This window comes from Thunnus thynnus, chromosome 4 (genome assembly GCF_963924715.1).
Source record: "Thunnus thynnus chromosome 4, fThuThy2.1, whole genome shotgun sequence".
Classification (NCBI taxonomy): Eukaryota; Metazoa; Chordata; class Actinopteri; order Scombriformes; family Scombridae; genus Thunnus; species Thunnus thynnus.
Window position 1 is genome coordinate 20760451 of NC_089520.1, and position 16826 is coordinate 20777276.

General features: G+C 39.6%; 1 protein-coding gene across 2 annotated transcripts; it reads right to left on the reverse strand.

Annotated features, from left to right (window-relative positions):
* Positions 1 to 1663: 1663 nt before the first annotated feature.
* On the reverse strand, positions 1664 to 16439 carry fancd2 (FA complementation group D2). 2 transcript variants are annotated; one of them, XM_067587415.1, is made up of 44 exons: positions 15529 to 16439; positions 15203 to 15266; positions 14434 to 14568; positions 14277 to 14344; positions 14100 to 14206; positions 13942 to 14002; positions 13723 to 13775; positions 13542 to 13620; positions 13231 to 13355; positions 13036 to 13123; positions 12728 to 12832; positions 12504 to 12604; positions 12271 to 12382; positions 12106 to 12141; positions 11554 to 11700; positions 11306 to 11440; positions 11069 to 11200; positions 10853 to 10960; positions 10643 to 10752; positions 10515 to 10566; positions 9591 to 9710; positions 9320 to 9393; positions 9079 to 9222; positions 8892 to 8992; positions 8677 to 8792; positions 8483 to 8591; positions 8270 to 8368; positions 8064 to 8158; positions 7821 to 7970; positions 7441 to 7557; positions 6927 to 7055; positions 6709 to 6827; positions 6455 to 6565; positions 5946 to 6076; positions 5761 to 5860; positions 5264 to 5389; positions 4889 to 4982; positions 4639 to 4710; positions 4373 to 4411; positions 4207 to 4281; positions 3639 to 3713; positions 3094 to 3240; positions 2892 to 2999; positions 1664 to 2112 (listed from the first exon to the last, which is right to left on the reverse strand). In XM_067587415.1, the coding sequence occupies exons 2-44, from the start codon at positions 15264 to 15266 to the stop codon at positions 2029 to 2031; spliced, it is 4353 nt and encodes a 1450-aa protein (XP_067443516.1). In that variant the 5' UTR covers positions 15529 to 16439; the 3' UTR covers positions 1664 to 2028. The 2 variants fall into 2 exon arrangements, with proteins under 2 accessions (XP_067443516.1, XP_067443514.1); XM_067587413.1 differs by having other exon boundaries at positions 7821 to 7976; positions 15529 to 16438.
* Positions 16440 to 16826: the final 387 nt, after the last annotated feature.

Here is a 16826-nt window from a genome sequence, read left to right on the forward strand (position 1 = left end):
TGCAGATATCTTGATATTGGTGTACATGTTGGCCAATAAATAACGAGAAATTCAAGTATAGAAATGCCAAATCCAAGTGCCAAATATGAATTTGAGGTTACTTAGAAACAGTGTTGCTATTACATAGCTATTACAGAGATCTTGGTGGCAATTCTTTAAAAAAGACAGGATCCAATTACAACCTCAGTAATCCAGTACTAAAAGAAAAGAAAGAAAAAATAATTTAATACTCACTCTCCTCTTAGATCTGTTTTTCTGTTCAATAACCCTTGAGGTTTGATGTAAGTCCAAAACAAAGAGCTAAAAGAGGCTAAAAAGCTCAGTAGAGCTCAGAGTTGGGTATTTATTCTGTTGCAACCCACAATAAGTATGCGTCCACATCTGCCAAAACAGCTGGATAAAACAATGAGAGCATATTTTGAACTGAGTGAATTCTCTGCACTCACAAATCTGTTCATGCACATCTCTCAACTGTTGAGTTATCTGATTACTGCTTTGACTGTTTTGTGTTCCCACAATAATCTTAATACATCTATAGGGAGGAGTATGATCTTCCACTGCTTGACCCCTACAAAACTAACACAAGATTGATTGAAGATTTAGAACATGCTTTTGATATAATATTGTAGGCTACAGTTCTGTTTCAAATTGTGCATTTGATCAACACAGAGAGAGTTGTTTAAGTGATTTAATGTCACCTAGAGACAAATACAGGAGCTGCTCCACAGACAGTCAATAATGTAACAACTCCCATAGGATAGCCGTGGTGATTTTACTGTGATATGGGGATATTCACTAATTGTACACCTGGAAATCCTACAACAAATACTCTACAAGCCCACAGTCAATCAGTAATGCAACGTCAACATACCATCTTCATAAAGTGGCACCTAATGGTATCATAAATCTCTGTTTATCCTTGATTTTCAGATAAGAGAGACGGTCAGGAAATGTTGACAATGTTCAATAGTCTGGAATAGTACATATAGATGCTGTTTTATGGTTGATTTTCCTTTCAACTGCAAAATAGTTTACATCTTGATTTTCACCATCTCCTTAACTCTAGCAGGAGTCATCAAGGAGACAGATGAGTGGTCTGTTGTTCATTTGATTCGTTAGCTGAAAGCAAAATGAACCAATTTTATTCTAAGAGTGTTCGCAGTCTAACCACAACCTTGGATTATTTTGTGACACAGTATATGTTGTGTTACCTGTCTTGTGTTGTTTCTCTGACTCTTGAAAATGTGTTTTTAATCTCAGTGAGGCTTTTCTCACAATCCTAACTTTTGTGTGGCAAGAGTTTAAACCATCAAGTCCTGTTTTTACATGTTTAGGACCTCAGTGTATCAAAGATTGCTTGCCTTCTTTTAAAGTTTACGCTAATCAGTAGTGTCCCTCTTTTTTGGGATTTATCAGGAACAAAGATCAGTGTACTGTGGTGTTCTCTTCCCATACATCACCAGTATTTGACTGTTTTGAGAAGATGCTTGGAAAATCATTTTGTTTCAGTATCAGAACTCATGGTTATTATCTGCACTTTTCTAAATCTCTAAATGATCATTTATGGGGGCTTTTTATGCAATGGTAGGCTAAAATGAATCAACCAGGTGGCAAAAAATAATAATAGAATATATTTAATACCAAATGACAAATCAGATGGAAATAATCTCAACAAACACAAATACTTTATTTTGTTGGCAAACAAATAGAATAAAACATATGACACTGTGAAAACACCTAATTATTAGGCATGCTTTAACCTGTGGAAGTACATAAATGCTTCTCATGACTCCCTTAATGTGCTTACAACAGTATTATTGCCACATGCATAAGAATACAAGAAATGTGATTTCATATATATATATATATATATAAAATTGATCCTATATCAGTATTTGATACATTTGGAAAGTGTCCATGTAAAAAGCCACCAAAACCCCTCGGACATTTGAAACTTCAAAAAGTGATCCACCAATGGGCTTCTGACCCAAATATAAAAGTTTAAAATAATGTTTTTATCAGAAAACGTTAATCAGAGTCATCTGTACTATCCTGATCACCATCTTCTATTCTGTTGACCTGCTTACTTCCCTCAGAGTCACTGTCCTGGGCCTGAAGGAAAACACATGAGACAAATTGAAGTTATGAACATGCTTGCATAAAGCAGAGTTGAAGAGAAAGTCTTAAAAATGCCTAAAACTACAGATAACAGGATCTTGGAACTGACACCATATTAAACAGTTTCCCTGTTAACTGTGTCCGCCACTAATCATTAGCTTGCTACAGAACTCTACCAGTTATTCTTATCAGCCCACTGACCTCTACATTTTTCAACTGCCTGTTAACTGACCTGTATATCAAGACTTCACAAAGTATTGACGGACTCAGCGGCAGTGACAGGAAGCTGTTTGGCTGAATTATATAACTAACATATTACTACTGTGTGCTGCTTATGTCTTGATAAAACTTGTCCTGCCGATCTTTTAAGCCACTTTCTGTTATTTATTTACATATTTGCTCAGTTTTTGAAAAGAGGTGTAATCAATTTGGTATAAATTATTTAAGCTTTTTCCTCATTCCATGATTTTCTTATATGCCCCTAAATCTCCATACTCTTCCCAGGTTGTTGTTTTGAAACCCATCACCATTTGCACTAATTACCTAATAATTTGTGTATGCAGTTTTGAGTTCATTTTAAGTTTTGTCAGCTAATTCTTGTTCAATTCACCACTGATTGTGTAAAAGTCACATTGTCTCAAAATGTTACAGAACCAAACCTATTTGTTTTTCATATTAAACTAAACTACTATGAATAAAATATTCTCATTTGTGATCAATGCAAACAATAAAAGTTTTAACAAATTTAGAAATTCTGAAGACATAGACAGTACCTCTTCCTCTGACTGTTCCTGAGGGGGTAATGAACGTTCCTCCTCCTCCTCCTCCTCCTCCTCCTCCTCCTCACTTTCTTGTGACCTCTGAGAGAGAATCTCTTCACCCTGCAGCAGACAATATATCACTCTTATAAGTCCATGGCTCAAAAATAAACAAAATAAACAGAAACACATTAATACAACTTCAATAAAATTATACCTTCAGGTTGCGATTCTTCAGATTGCCCATCCAAAACGCCTCCTGACAGTTGTTGAGTGTCAGCATGGCCTTCACTCTGTAAAGAAACAGCTCAAGACTCTTCTTCAACGCGGGAACGTGGTTGGTCAAGCTTGTATCCTGGTGAATCTGAGCGCCAACACATTATGACAAGGCTACTTAGTTAATGAACACCGGCACATTATCATCAGTACTGTCTAGACTTCTTTACCCGGTAGGAAGCTGATATTTTAGGTTTCAAAAATAATAAGAGAAAAGAAAAGATCACATTGCTGCCTCTTGACTCCCTGCACAATGACATTTACACAAGTATAAATAATAACATTATACTATGTGAGGTCCATTAGGAAACTCTACTCCTCATCTGTCAGAAACCAAGCTTTCTCCTGCTCATATCTATTTTTCTGAGGTAATGGCAATATTTTAAACTTCTTAATTAGTAGCTTCTGCACAAATGTAGGTAGAGAGATGTTTACAACTAAAAATATAGACAGAAATGAGCTAGAAACGGTATAGTCTATAGCTACCTTCGAATGTCCGCACATGTGATGCAGCTGCCGGGTGCTGAGCTGGAAGGTCTTCAGCAGGCTTTGGACATCCTCCTTAAAGACGTCATATCACACACAGTCAATGCACTGGCAGCACTTAATTTTACACAAAAACACAGACTGTTTTTCTGTACAAACAACAATTTAAAAATAATACTTTTTTTCAAATATAAATGAGAAAGTCTTGTTTAATCACTGTGGAATTTCTGAATAATGTTGTGCCACAATACAATGTGTCTTGATAAAATAATGGCTAAATATTTGTCTAAATAACAACACGTATAAACACCATTAGTAAACTGTAAGTGTTATTGATGAGATTAGTGCTGCAGAATGTCAGGAGGGGCGGGTTGGATGACTTTTTGTTTATATTAAAGCAGAAACAGGGCAAATGACTATGAGTAAAGTTTACTGTAACTGCATGTTGTTTCCAGAGGTACTAAAACTGAGGTCAAGAAACTAAACTTTCTACAAACACAATTTCACAATGACACCCAGCTTAGTATGATGTTTACTGACTGTAACTGAGAAGAAATTTAATTTGTACCTTGTGCCTTTTGAAACTGTAGTCCAGTAGCGGCATTCCCAACTTCAGGAAAGACTCCAGGAAAAGGCGGCCGTACTACCGATAACAACATCATAATCCCTTAGTACAAAGTCACAGCAGCTACACCTGAATGTTAAATCTTCCCTGACATGCAGAACAAACTCACCTTCAGGCACACATTGAGCACCAGCCTAGTATCAAACACCTGTGTGAAGAGATTAGAGGACGAATAGGTGAGCAGATGAGCTTCACTTAAACACTTGTTAATCTAATGAAAAAAAGATGAGGTAAGATAAAAGTGATGAAACTGAATGATGACGATTATAACAATGGCCCTTCAAATAGTATGCATACATCTGACCCAATAGTAGCTGAATGCTGGAAATAGGTAAAAAAATAAATCTGTTTGTTAGACATTTACAGCTGATGTACCTTCACTAGGTTGACCAGGATGTGAAAGTCTCTGACAGCCAGGTTCCATGTCAGCAGCTTCTCACTCTGGGCCTAGAAGAAGGGCATGTAACGTGGTCTAACTCATGTCAATACTTGGGAAAACAGACAGTTGTGGAAGCTGACTATTCATGACGAATTCATACTGCACACTCAAAATGCTCTGCAGGCTGGAAAGTTGCAGTTACAAACAAAGAGAAAACATTGTGAAGTGCAACACCTAGTGGCTGACCTCCGTGTTGTCACTGATTTTGCCAGCTGGAATCTTCCGGACAGCTTTTTCCAGCTCTGCCATCAACACTTTATAGAAAACCAGGAATGTCTGCCTGAAAGAGAAAAAAGTGATGAAAGAATGAACAACAGAATAATAACAATATGGCTGAATATACCTCTGCTATGGCTGATTTATTGTAATTACAATTACATGGTGATGCAACTAAGTGCTACTGTTAGTACCAAAGCAGGATGGTGGGAACACATGGATCGATCTATCTGCTTGGCTGAAGCTTCTGTTGTATAATCACTCACAAACAACTTTCCATTTTACCCCAAGATAACTACGGTAAACACAGAGGACTGATGGTGATGAGGATGGGGGGAAATCTACCTGTTGAGAGTGGGCCAGGATGCAGAGCTCATATCATCTTTGGATGCATTGAGGAGCTCAGGGATTCCTTCTCCAGCTATTTCCTCCACTGCCTTCAGAATATCATCGACATGCACCAGGTAGACGCTGCAGAGAGCAAAGAACAGATACAGACATTACGATTAAAAATGTAGATATGTGTTGTTTGTTTGCTGTTTGCACTGCCCACTGTAGAATCATGCACCACATAGTCAATGGGTAATTTCTCTAAGCAGTTTGCATTGAAATAATACCACACATGCAACCATATAACAGACTCATAAACACAGAGGCTAGCTTTTATACAGATGATGCTCCTGAGCACCTTTTTATTCTACATAAACATTTAAATCCGTCAATTTGATGAATTATTTCCACATCACACTACCGACTTAGTTTGATGTATACACACAAGCATGTTGTTTGCACTATGCATATAACTTTTCTTTGTTTTGTGCATTTATGTCATGCAGACACACCGTAGGAGAGTCTGAAGTGCTTCATTGAATTTGTTCCCTCGCTCCTTCTCACCGCTGGCTGTCACCCACTCTTGGCTCAGGAAACGTCGTGCAAGGGAAGCTAAGAAGAAAAACCAGCCAATTGTCACCACAGTTCACTGGATAGTAGACAAGTGGATTTAAAAGGGGCAACATATCAGACTGACCGGTCTGCTCTCTGTAGGCAGCAGGGTTCCCTCCTCTCTCTGACACAGTGGACAGAAGCTGGGAGAGACACAACGCTGTGCTGAGACTCGGCATTGTGCTGCGGAAGTTCAGCAGGTACTTGAAGCTGTGTCTGAACAAAGCAAAAAGTGGACATAAATACATTTTATTCCGTCATCGCACAAAAACACAAATGTGCTCCCTGTTAGAACATTTTGTCAATGTGCCTGGTTCTTTGCTGGGCCCATTTAATCTATTATTAAATAATAGATTTATTTCTATGACTACTGCAGAATTGGTTACAGTTGCACTTAAAGAATGGCTCTTCTTTTGATATTTAGTCATTAAGAGAATTGTGCGATATATCCTGCAGTTGTTATTTTTTGAGCATTGTAAGCAATATTTGCCTTGTTGCAGTGAAAAGGTCACAAAAGCTGAATAACTTTTTTTTTTTTTTTAAGTATGATATATAGAGGTTTATACTTTCCAACTCTTAACCTTTATTACTCACTTTACAAGCTGCTCCATGTTCATCTCAGCACCTCCCTCTTTGAGTCGTTCAGCCAAAACTCCCAGAGCCTTCTTCAGTAAGCTGCGCTGGCCTGGCTGGCTGAATCCAGACCTGACCGGTGAATATCACACATATCAGGGACCAAACTTAACAGGAGCCAGAGACACACTGATACAAAGGAATACCGCTCTAATGCTCCATAGCTAAAATATTTAAAATCTGACGTGGAAATCTGTGGTGTTACTCCTCCTCACCAGCTGAAGGTGGTATTCAGGACCTGTAGGAGCAGCTGATAGCCTGATGACATGAGCTGGTGCTCCTGAATATCTGTGGCAGGTCCATCCACGACACCGTTGTTCTCAGACAGCAATGTCTGTGAAGAAAAAAAAAAAAATCAATATAGCATATAAGAGAGTTGAAAGAAAAAGATGTTGCCTTCACTTATAACTCCGGAGGGTAAACAATTTTGTACCTGAAAATGGTTGTGACAGTTCTCCAAGTGTGAGCAGAGGGCCGGCAGCAGCTGAACACAGCAGGAAGCAATATCCTTGGAACTCCTCTGTTGTAGGTGTGAGAAGCCCACACTCTTATCGGTCCTTCCCTACACAACAAAATATTTCACAAAGTTTTGGCTCATATAATCTTACATGTTGGAGTTTTACACAGTTGTAACTAAATGCCATTGACACTAAGAACTTCTTCACGTCTTATCATGGGTGACTAAGGACAGATTCAGACAGTTTACATTCTTCAGGCCTTAATTTACTTGCTTCATCAGAAAATCTAGGAAAACAATAATGCATTTTATAATAAGTTTAAATCAATGACAACCTAAAATGTGTAATGTGACAGAGCAACAGTTTTTCTCAATGCCACACCTTTCAAAGACTTGCACATTCTCACACAAGTTTGGAAATTTTTGTTTTTTTCTGATCTGTGTTTATCACCTGTATGCTCACTCTATATGCATTCGCTTTTTCCCGTACCTTTAGGAAAGGAGCTCTCTTGGCAGGTGCAGCTGTGAGACAGAACTCCAGTTTGCGAAGCATATCCTCTAGCAGGAAAACCAGCTCAGCAGGACCCAGCAGGACCTCCTCTCGCACCTACATAAAGTAGTATTATTACAGGAGATTTCAAAATGTGTATTAGTTATTACTCTTCACTGGCATAAATGACAATGATTCTACTACAATCCAAATGAATTTGAATGCTGCTGCTTAAAAAGTAATTTTAGTATCAGAGGCTAGCTGAGCAGTTACCCTCTGAGGTGTAATCCACAGACACAATTTGATTTAAAATTCAAATCAAATTAGCAAACAAGTGGGTCGTAGGCTCTTTAATCAGGAAAAAACGAATCTTGTCTTACCTTGGTGTTGAGCTCAGAGTCCAGAAGCGAGCGGGACAGCAAGCCACACTGCAGCACACTAAGCACTTCCATGTCCAGCTCCCTGAAAAATTGCCGGTAGGACACCAGACTGACCCCCTGCCGGACCTCCTTCTCCTTCTCCTTCTCCTTCTCCGGCTGCTCTTTCAGAACAAACACAATCCGCTTTTTCAGTTCAGTTAAATGAACATTAAATACAGATTAAAGTAAGAGGTCAAAGTTTACCTGCTGAGTTTCATCTGCCTCCATCCCCTCCTCAAGTTGAGAGTTGTTACCTGAGGAATTCTTACCAGGAGCCTTCCTCTTCTTTCCTGAGCCATCTTAACAACACATGTGAGTTAAGACAGTTATGTTAGTGCTTTTTTCCTTATCCAGAGTATTTGGTTTTATAAGGAAAATAGGATAAAATATCCTCTATGGTTTACGGTTACCTTTCTTTGCCTTATTCACAGGAGCAGTGGAACTAAGTATAATCCCATCTGTGCTTTCTCCATCAAAGTTAGCAAGAGGTGGAACATAGCCAGGTGTTCCTGAAACACAAATGTATACAAAGTATTTCATTTTAAAACACTTAGCAGGGGCACAGAGCATAATGGGAAGATTTTGAGACCTCAAGGTATTATTAAGGTGGATTAAATACACACCTGCCAGAGCCCTCTCCAACAGTGACTGAAGGTAGGTGATGTTCTGCAGACGAGTCATCACTTTCATCTTCATCTCAGTTTCTTTTTGCCGACAGAAGGCGTTTATGACCTATCACAACACACCAGTAAAACACAGCTCTCAACACAAATTACTTTTATGCAAATTTTTGTACAAATCAAACATACAAAGTTACCTCTCTGAACCAGTTGATGGTGTGAAAGAGCAAAGTACAGAGGAAATCCCTCTCAGCTTTTGACAGGCTCTCTATTTTTTCTACTATATCCATGTCTGTCAGGACCAGAGAGCAGCCTGTGATCCAGAAAATGCAAACACACAGGCAGATATTATTTTACAGCCACAGAAATGAGAACAAACTGGTTTCCAATGAGAAATGTGCAACTTCCTCACCAAGCAGGGCATCAATTTCCTCTAGGTCTCCCTGGTGCCGTTTCTCCTCACACAGCCTCAGGAGACGAAAAAACGGAGACAGACAGAGAGGTGACACTCGCCTGCAGAGAGAAAATACAGTGAGAAACAAATCTAATCCCCCTGATTACATAAACTTGCTAAAGGAGGTGGGAGTGGGGCGACTGACTTGTGTGCCTTCTTGGTTTTACTCTGCTGCTCTCCTTTGTTCTGGAGGTCTTTGGCCAGTAGAGGCATCAGGTTGATGGCAATGCCTCCCTGACTCTCGTCCTCATCCAGGTTGTACATCAAATGGACTGGGAATGGGAAGGAACTGAGACAAACAGACAGGAAAAATTAATGACACTATTTATAGTAATTAGCATGTTGAAACAAGTAACTTCTAATACTGCAAGCTGCCCATCACTAACCCTGTTATGTCTGGTCCTAGATCCACCACAAAGTCTTCCTGGAAGTCATCCAAGACACTCTTTCCAATCATTTCCTGTTGGCATGTGGAAGATAACAGGACCAAAATGCTTAATCATGCAGTAGTTGTAAAGCTGCATATTGTAAAGCTGACAGCATATCAGTAATGGTATCTATATTCAATTGAAAAATTTAGTAGACACGCAGTTATAAAACAAGAGATTAAAAGAGTCTTCAGATAAGAAGCATGATGAATGTTAGTTTGAGACACACCTGCACCTGTGGGTCCAGCATAGAGGTCAGTATTAGGTTGGCCAGTTCATCATAGTACAGAGCTGCAGCCTCAGGTGAGCTTTCACTGCTCGACTGCACCAGTTCCAACAGGGCCGTCACCTACAACAAACAACACACGTATGTGTTTATCTACCAGGAACTTGCAGTTGCAATCATACGGTGTTCAATAACTAGAATGGAGATAATTTTCCTCACACCTTAGCTCAATTAATAATAACAATGTGACATTTTGAAATTTGCAACATGGAAATTCCTTTTTTTGCAGGGAAGTCAAAGCGCAGGTTCAGCAATGGTTGAACAACTGGTGTTCTAGTATCTGATGACTCTGTACTTAAGCAGGATGGATATGTGTTGATACAGGTGCTTGAACACATGTCCACGTCCATCAACTGAGGGTTATTTCTTTACTTACTATATACCCTGAGGTACACTGATCCTACCCGAACCCCCCTCGGTAGCAAATGTAAATCATATAAACATTATTATCAAAGTTATAAAAAATATGATTGGCAAAAAAGTGAAAGAAAGCCATCTTGTCTTCTTATAAATCCTATTGTTTTGAAATTGATTTTTTTATTTACAGGTAGGTTTTCAGTCTTACTGAGGTTCATTGAAAATCTGAAAAGAATTAATATAACTTAATCTTTTATTGGACAATACAGATTACAATAATAGAGTAACCTGTTCTGAAATTCTTTTAGTAATATGTTCATGAAATACCTGAATGTAGCAAAAGTTATGGATATCAGCTGTAAGTAAAATCCCAACTGAAATCTCAAAGGAATATTAAACTGAAATAAAAGTATAAAACAAAGTACAAATAAAAACTCCTAAAAATATACCTAAAATGATCCTACTACGTATACATTTTTTATTCTGATCATTTTAACATCTAATACGTACCTGTCTCAGTGTTTCCTGGGGTAACGACCCGTTCTGTGACTCAGCTTTAGGCCTGGGAGGAGACAGAGAGTTAAATTGAAACATGAGAAATACTTGTTTATCTAATGCCTGTGAGAAAAAGTCCTTACCTGAGGGCCCCCATGCTGCCTACTATCATGACGGCACCGATGATGCCAATGCGCTTGTATTTGGGCACGGTGCTGGAGAGCTGTTTGCGGATGACTATGTGCATGTCATCCTGAGGGGAGGAAATGAATGACAGAGGCGGGTCAGAGGTGGAATGATGACATGAAAAGGCCTGAACAGTGTTTGAATAAAAAGACAGTGTGACTGTGCACCTGGATGTGAGCTCCCTGCTGCTGTTGCCCAAATGCCAATCTGCTCAGAAGGTGGAAGAGTCTGCGGATCTGCTGTGGCGTGAGGTTGTCCATGTAGTCCAAGATTCCCTGTATCAAATATAAAGGTCAGCTAAAAACTAATCCAAACACAATGGTATGATACTGCACCTTATTATGATAATCATGTGGGATAAAGGTAAGTGATCACCTCCTTACCTTGACAAAAACAGCATACAGTGCCATTTCTGAGGGTTTTTCTGTAACCAGGCCAGAGAGCAGCTCCAGGGCCATGTCCACCTCCCCACCCACACCGCTGCACACATGAGTCACCAAAGAGCCCACCACCTCCTAAATGATTGCACAGGATGCTATGAAAATGACCTAGATACATTTATATATCCAAAAAACAGATAGACACACTTATGCATGTTCAAAAATGTATCCCAAACTCACCTGTTGGCAGTAAGAGTCAAACGCAGTGAATGAGTGTCGGTACATGTGTCCACCAAAAGGTACCACGCAGGGGTCAGGGGAGTGCAACAAACTCTGAGCCAGGGCCAGGATAGAAGGGAAATACCCTCGCATGACCTACGGTACCATAAGTAACGACAAAGAATCATCACATCAGTAAAACAATATAGCGTACTGCACTTCACTGTTCACACAAACTCATAACCTTGTATGTCAGCAGAGTAACCCACCTGAATGTAGTCCCTGAAGGTCTTTTGTAGAAGCGCCTCCTGGATCTGTCCAGTCCTCACTTTGACCTTCAGCACCCTCTCTGCCCCTCGCCGGCTCTGGTTGGCATTGGTGGAGTGGAGGATGAACAGCACCAGCAGATCTATTACCTGACATGGCAGAGAACATTTTAAAAAGAGATGTAGATATACAGACACACACAAATGTGATACATTAAAAAGGTTTTCTACATCTTTTTGATCTTCAAATGTCAAATTTTCTCCAAACTTGTCAGTGTACAGTGTGATGTATGCCAATTAGGGCTGAGAAATAAAACTGTTAACTGGGTGTATCTACAAATAATAAATGATTCTTTCATCATCAAATCCAAATGTCTATGTGGATGAGAAGTGAAAGACAGTATTTTCCTGTAAGTATCCACACTTCCTGCACAATAGCCAAAATGTTTTAAAATTTTATAAACCACTGTGGAAACATCCATCCACAATGGAATCTAAGCACCTACAATAACCCATTTCTTACGGGATACCCTGAACAGAGGAGACGCCACTCACCTTATGGTCCTCCACATCATCCACAGACTCTATTGCCTATTAAGAACAGTAAAAATATAGTCAGCAACACTACAACTGAGACTGTTGGTCTCTCTAAAATTCAAAAGTGTCAGCATCTATTGATCAATTAAAGAAAGAGGGCTTAAAAACTAATCAATTTCCCACCTTGAGCCAAGCTTCAGATATGGTTTTCTGGAATCGGACAGCTGACTTGATGCCGTCCAATATCAATGTAATACTGTCCTGGCTGCTGCAAGCTGCTGGTGTAGAAGCCGACCTGTTACAAAACCAGACTTATTAGATCACAGAACCTGCTGGCCTACTTCAAAACACTGTAGATTCCCCACAACATGTATTGACGTATAGCTGTGAGACAACTAGAATCTCTGTCATCTTACACTGCTGCTCCTTTGTTCTTCAGACGGCTCTGGGATGCCTGCAGCACGGGAGGGAGAACACAATGCTCCAGCTCCAGCTTCTTACGAAGGTTACACACCACCTGCCAACAAGAAAACACCAAACTTCTTGACTTCAAAATATAAACAGGCAGTAGAAAAACACCAATTGATAGGTTATGTTTTTTTAAATGCAAAATGCTGTGGACATGACTCGGAGCTCTGACCTCATACGCATCAGAGGTTGAGACAGAGTGCAGGATGAACTTGACCACCACAGGCAGGTCTTCCAGTTGCACAGCAGCCAAAGTGGTCATAACTGCTCCACGAACCTGAGATATCAGTTATAAGTGCATTATTATTATTAGTTCTTAAGCACCACAGTCAGGGGGAAATATAAAATGCAAGAAAGTTTGATTAAACACGCCTTAATTTCCACAATTAACAGACTAGACAGTTGTTCTGAGACAGCAGAGTAACATCCATGACACCTTCAATATTTCATCAAACATGAGTGTAACAGTGTGTGAGCTACCTCTGTCAGTAATGAGGAGCTGAGGTTCAGACTAGAGAGGGCATCCAGGATGGGCACAGTCAACTGAGTGTTCTCCTGGAGTAAAGAGCTACAGAGAATATGATGTGATGTGAGATAATGATGGTATATTCAGCAACTTTGAAACCACAGATAACAGGCAGCTGCAGATCTGTAGTAAAGGTTTACTGTACATACTTGAGCTCCCTGGCTATGTCATTGTGCTGGGAGTCCTCCAGTATCTCTGGCAGACTGGTGATGATGTCACGCTGAACCTCCACCGGTGCAACAGACACCAGCTCCATGAGCTTAGCTGCCAACTCCTGCAATTAACAGGACACAGAGAAAATAAACAAGCACGCCACCATCGAGAATTTGGTGGTGACTGATATGAAGAAGAAATACATAATTACAGAGCTAAATGTGACAGATCAGCAAAAATAAAAACACCTTGTCGTGTTTGTGATTACTGTACATGCAACAAACCCCATCATCACAGAAATGACTACCTTGCTGTCCACAACTCTGTCTAGCCATTTCAGCTGGTTAATAATTATGCAAGGAATACTGAGACCGCCATCGCCAGCACTAGGAGAGACAGAACAAGATCACCTTTAGAAAAATAAGCCAATGGAAAAACTTGTGTAAAAAAAAAAAAAAAAAGGTCAAATAAACTCATGAAATACTGACCCATCCAACATAAATTCAGGGAGTTTCTCAAGCAAGGTGTTAATGATCAAAGTCTACATCAAAGAGAAAAGCAGATGATTAAGGATTTGAGATACAGATGTAATGTGTGTGGAATTTTTTTTACTTTGCACAAAACACGTGTATGCTGTATAGCAGAAAGCATCCTTTGTGACAAGGCAATGCAGTTATGTTCAGCAGAATCTATGAAGACAATCATACCTGTAGCATTTCAATCCCCAACAGCATACGGAGCAGACTTTCCTGAAATGAGCTGACACAACTACAACACAGAGGAAAACATGTCAGTTTGTTAAACAATACAAACTCCTAGCATGAGCTTAGTATGGCAAGAGATTGCCTTTCTTTATAACAGTTACCTGGAGTCTCCATCAGGCAATCGTGGAACACATGGGAGGAGGCAATTTCTAAACCTCTCAGGATCTTCAATATGAGACTCCAAACCGCTGATGAATTCTTGTACAATCTGAGCAATGAAATGGCAATGAAACTCAAGTAACTGAATAACAAATTAATGGGATGGTGCAAATACTCACACCAGGGTATCGGGGACTCTTCTGTAGTTGTTTCTGTATCCTTTTTTGGAAAACTACTTGGTCGACAGCTAGAGGGGGAAAAGATACAGATGCAAGTGAATGGCTGATTTTATTTACTGGCCTGGTGTGTTTTAAAACTTGGACTGACGGCATTTACCAATCTCGTTGGATGTGGCACCTTGTTTCAAGGTGACACCTGCCCCTCGCAGAAACACGCCAAATACACTTTCATTAGTCTCTTCTGCAACAGCTTCCTTCTGCTTCCCACCAGCACTGCGACTCTTCTTTACTTCTATGTAGAGAAGAGAATAAACCCTTCATAAAAAAACAGTATCAAGTGGAAATCAACTACATGGCTTCTCATGTAAGAAATTAGTTAGCCGGGGTGTTGATGTTTCATGAAAGGAATGGGATGAGGTGTTGTTGTTGTCAAGTTGGTTGTTAAGTTAATCTCAGTGAGTTGTCACAATGGTTCTTTTTCATGTCAAGGATCCCTAAACTGACACAAATTAGACCACGGACACCCATTTGATAAGGTTTTGTCCCAGGTTCCCCCATCTGATAAGACATTTGCTTTAAATGTTTTATTACAGAAAGTGTATGAAACCCATGACCAAAGTCGTCATACATTCTGTTATTGTGTTACTTATGGATGGAATTATAGTGAAAATAAATTATTCCCCTTTTACTGGGGACCCAATGGACCCCCCTAAAAGACCCCTGGGGGTCCCCTGACCCCACTTTGAGAATCACTGAGTTATGAAACATGCAGTGTTCCTGTCACACTATGTCATGCTCCTGAAATATCTAATTTGCATTTAGACATAACGTTTCTGGTGGGCTAGATGATGGACATCACTTAGACCCTGTACGTTACTGGCAAAAAATCAAAACAACGGACTGTTTTGATGTGACATAAAACTTACTAGTGGTTGTAGCAGCTGCTCCCTCGCCCTTATCCACAGATGAGCGTCGCTTTTTGCGCATCATCTGATGGATTATAAAGGTCAAAAGTTTTAATTGAAAGACAAGGTTAGCATCCACAGTAACAAACAAGCGAACGTGTTGTTGCACGTTCAATAAGTAACGAGTCACTTCATAATGTTACGTATACAGCAAACATACAGTAGCTAGTTAGCTCAGTAATTCAATTACAATAACATGACATCCCTTATATGTAACAGTTAGTGCTATATCGAGGTTCTGTTGTTTGACTGTCCAGATCATTCAGAAGGATAAGAGTGAGACATACTTTTCATAGGTAGACGAGTCCACAGACGACTTCACTTCACTCTCAGTCAGCAGTTACAAAACGTAATTCCGCGCCAATGTGCTGCGCACGTCATCAACCGCAGTAAGGGATCCTCTTCATTTAGTTTAGCAAGCTAACAAGGATGGCAGCTAGAAATAAATGCCCCATACGTCTGAGAATATCGAATAAATCAAATATGGGGTTTGTATGTAGCTCCTTTATAGGTGACTCTGATAACTGGTTTCACTCTTGTGCTGTTAAAAGGGGCGCTTCGTTCAACGTTACAACATGTTTTAGACGGTCTCTAAGTTTCTAGCCTCAGGCCTGCGTGTTTTTTTTAAACAACTTGCCCGTTGTTGGGCGGGGTTAGGTCTTCCTGGACTTGCTAATAATATACAGAGTCTTTCCGGTATACGCCGTGTCAGTAAACATGCACAACCGCAGAGCGTTGTACCTGTGCACTCACGTCGGAGAGTACAGTTGATCAAGATGCTTCACTGATTCCTGCCTCCGTCTTCGCCTTACTAACGTTAGTTTATTGACTAATAACTACTGGTTTACTTACCAACGTCTTGATTTACGAAGTTAACGAACAATTTTGTTTTCCAAGAAAACAGGATATTCCTCCCAAACCAACGTGTTGTAGCATAATTTTCAGCAAAATGAATGAACTGTGCCTGCCCTGAAATAAACAGTTAGCAGTAGGTACTGCTGAAATAAACCTGTGTCCCCTCAGTTACTTTCCACATTTGACCTACAGCAGCAATATTTTACAATATTAACTCATAGTATCAGTGCATTTGTTGTTCTTTAATTTGTTTCTTTTATAAATCGTTACTTTTTCTGTTATTCATTGCTTATTGTTCTCTGTATTACCCTGCATGTCTCACTGCATTTAAAATGTACGGAGGCCAATGCCAACATGAAAAAATGAAATGGATTAAATAGGTGGAATTTATTAAATCAAAATTATGAAATGTTAAATCAAGATTTCGCCTTGCTTAGTTAAAATTATTAGATTTATTAAATCCGAATTAGATATTAAGTCAAAATTTTGAATCATATAGTAATTTGTTAGGGGCTATGGGCCAATATATTGGTTGATATTAGCTTCACTGCAGATAAATGGGTATTAGTGTATATGTCGGGCAATAAGTAACAAGAAATTGCAGCACAATGCCAAAAATATGTCTGAGGTAATTCCAGTCTCTCCATTAAATAGTTTTTCCACCAGAGAGCACTGACATGTTTATTTTTCAGCTGTAAAATGTCCTGCTAAATATCTTGCTCACAATTCT

Bases quoted from the DNA above. Each gene is read 5' to 3' on its own strand.
- fancd2 (XM_067587413.1), bottom strand. From the start codon at position 15,266: ATGATGCGCAAAAAGCGACGCTCATCTGTGGATAAGGGCGAGGGAGCA. The intron at 14,003-14,099 runs GTAACTGTTATA...TCTGTGTTGTAG, and splicing joins TTGCCTGATGGAGACTCCAG to TTGTGTCAGCTCATTTCAGG. The intron at 6,077-6,454 runs GTGAGTAATAAA...TGCTTTGTTCAG, and splicing joins AACATGGAGCAGCTTGTAAA to ACACAGCTTCAAGTACCTGC.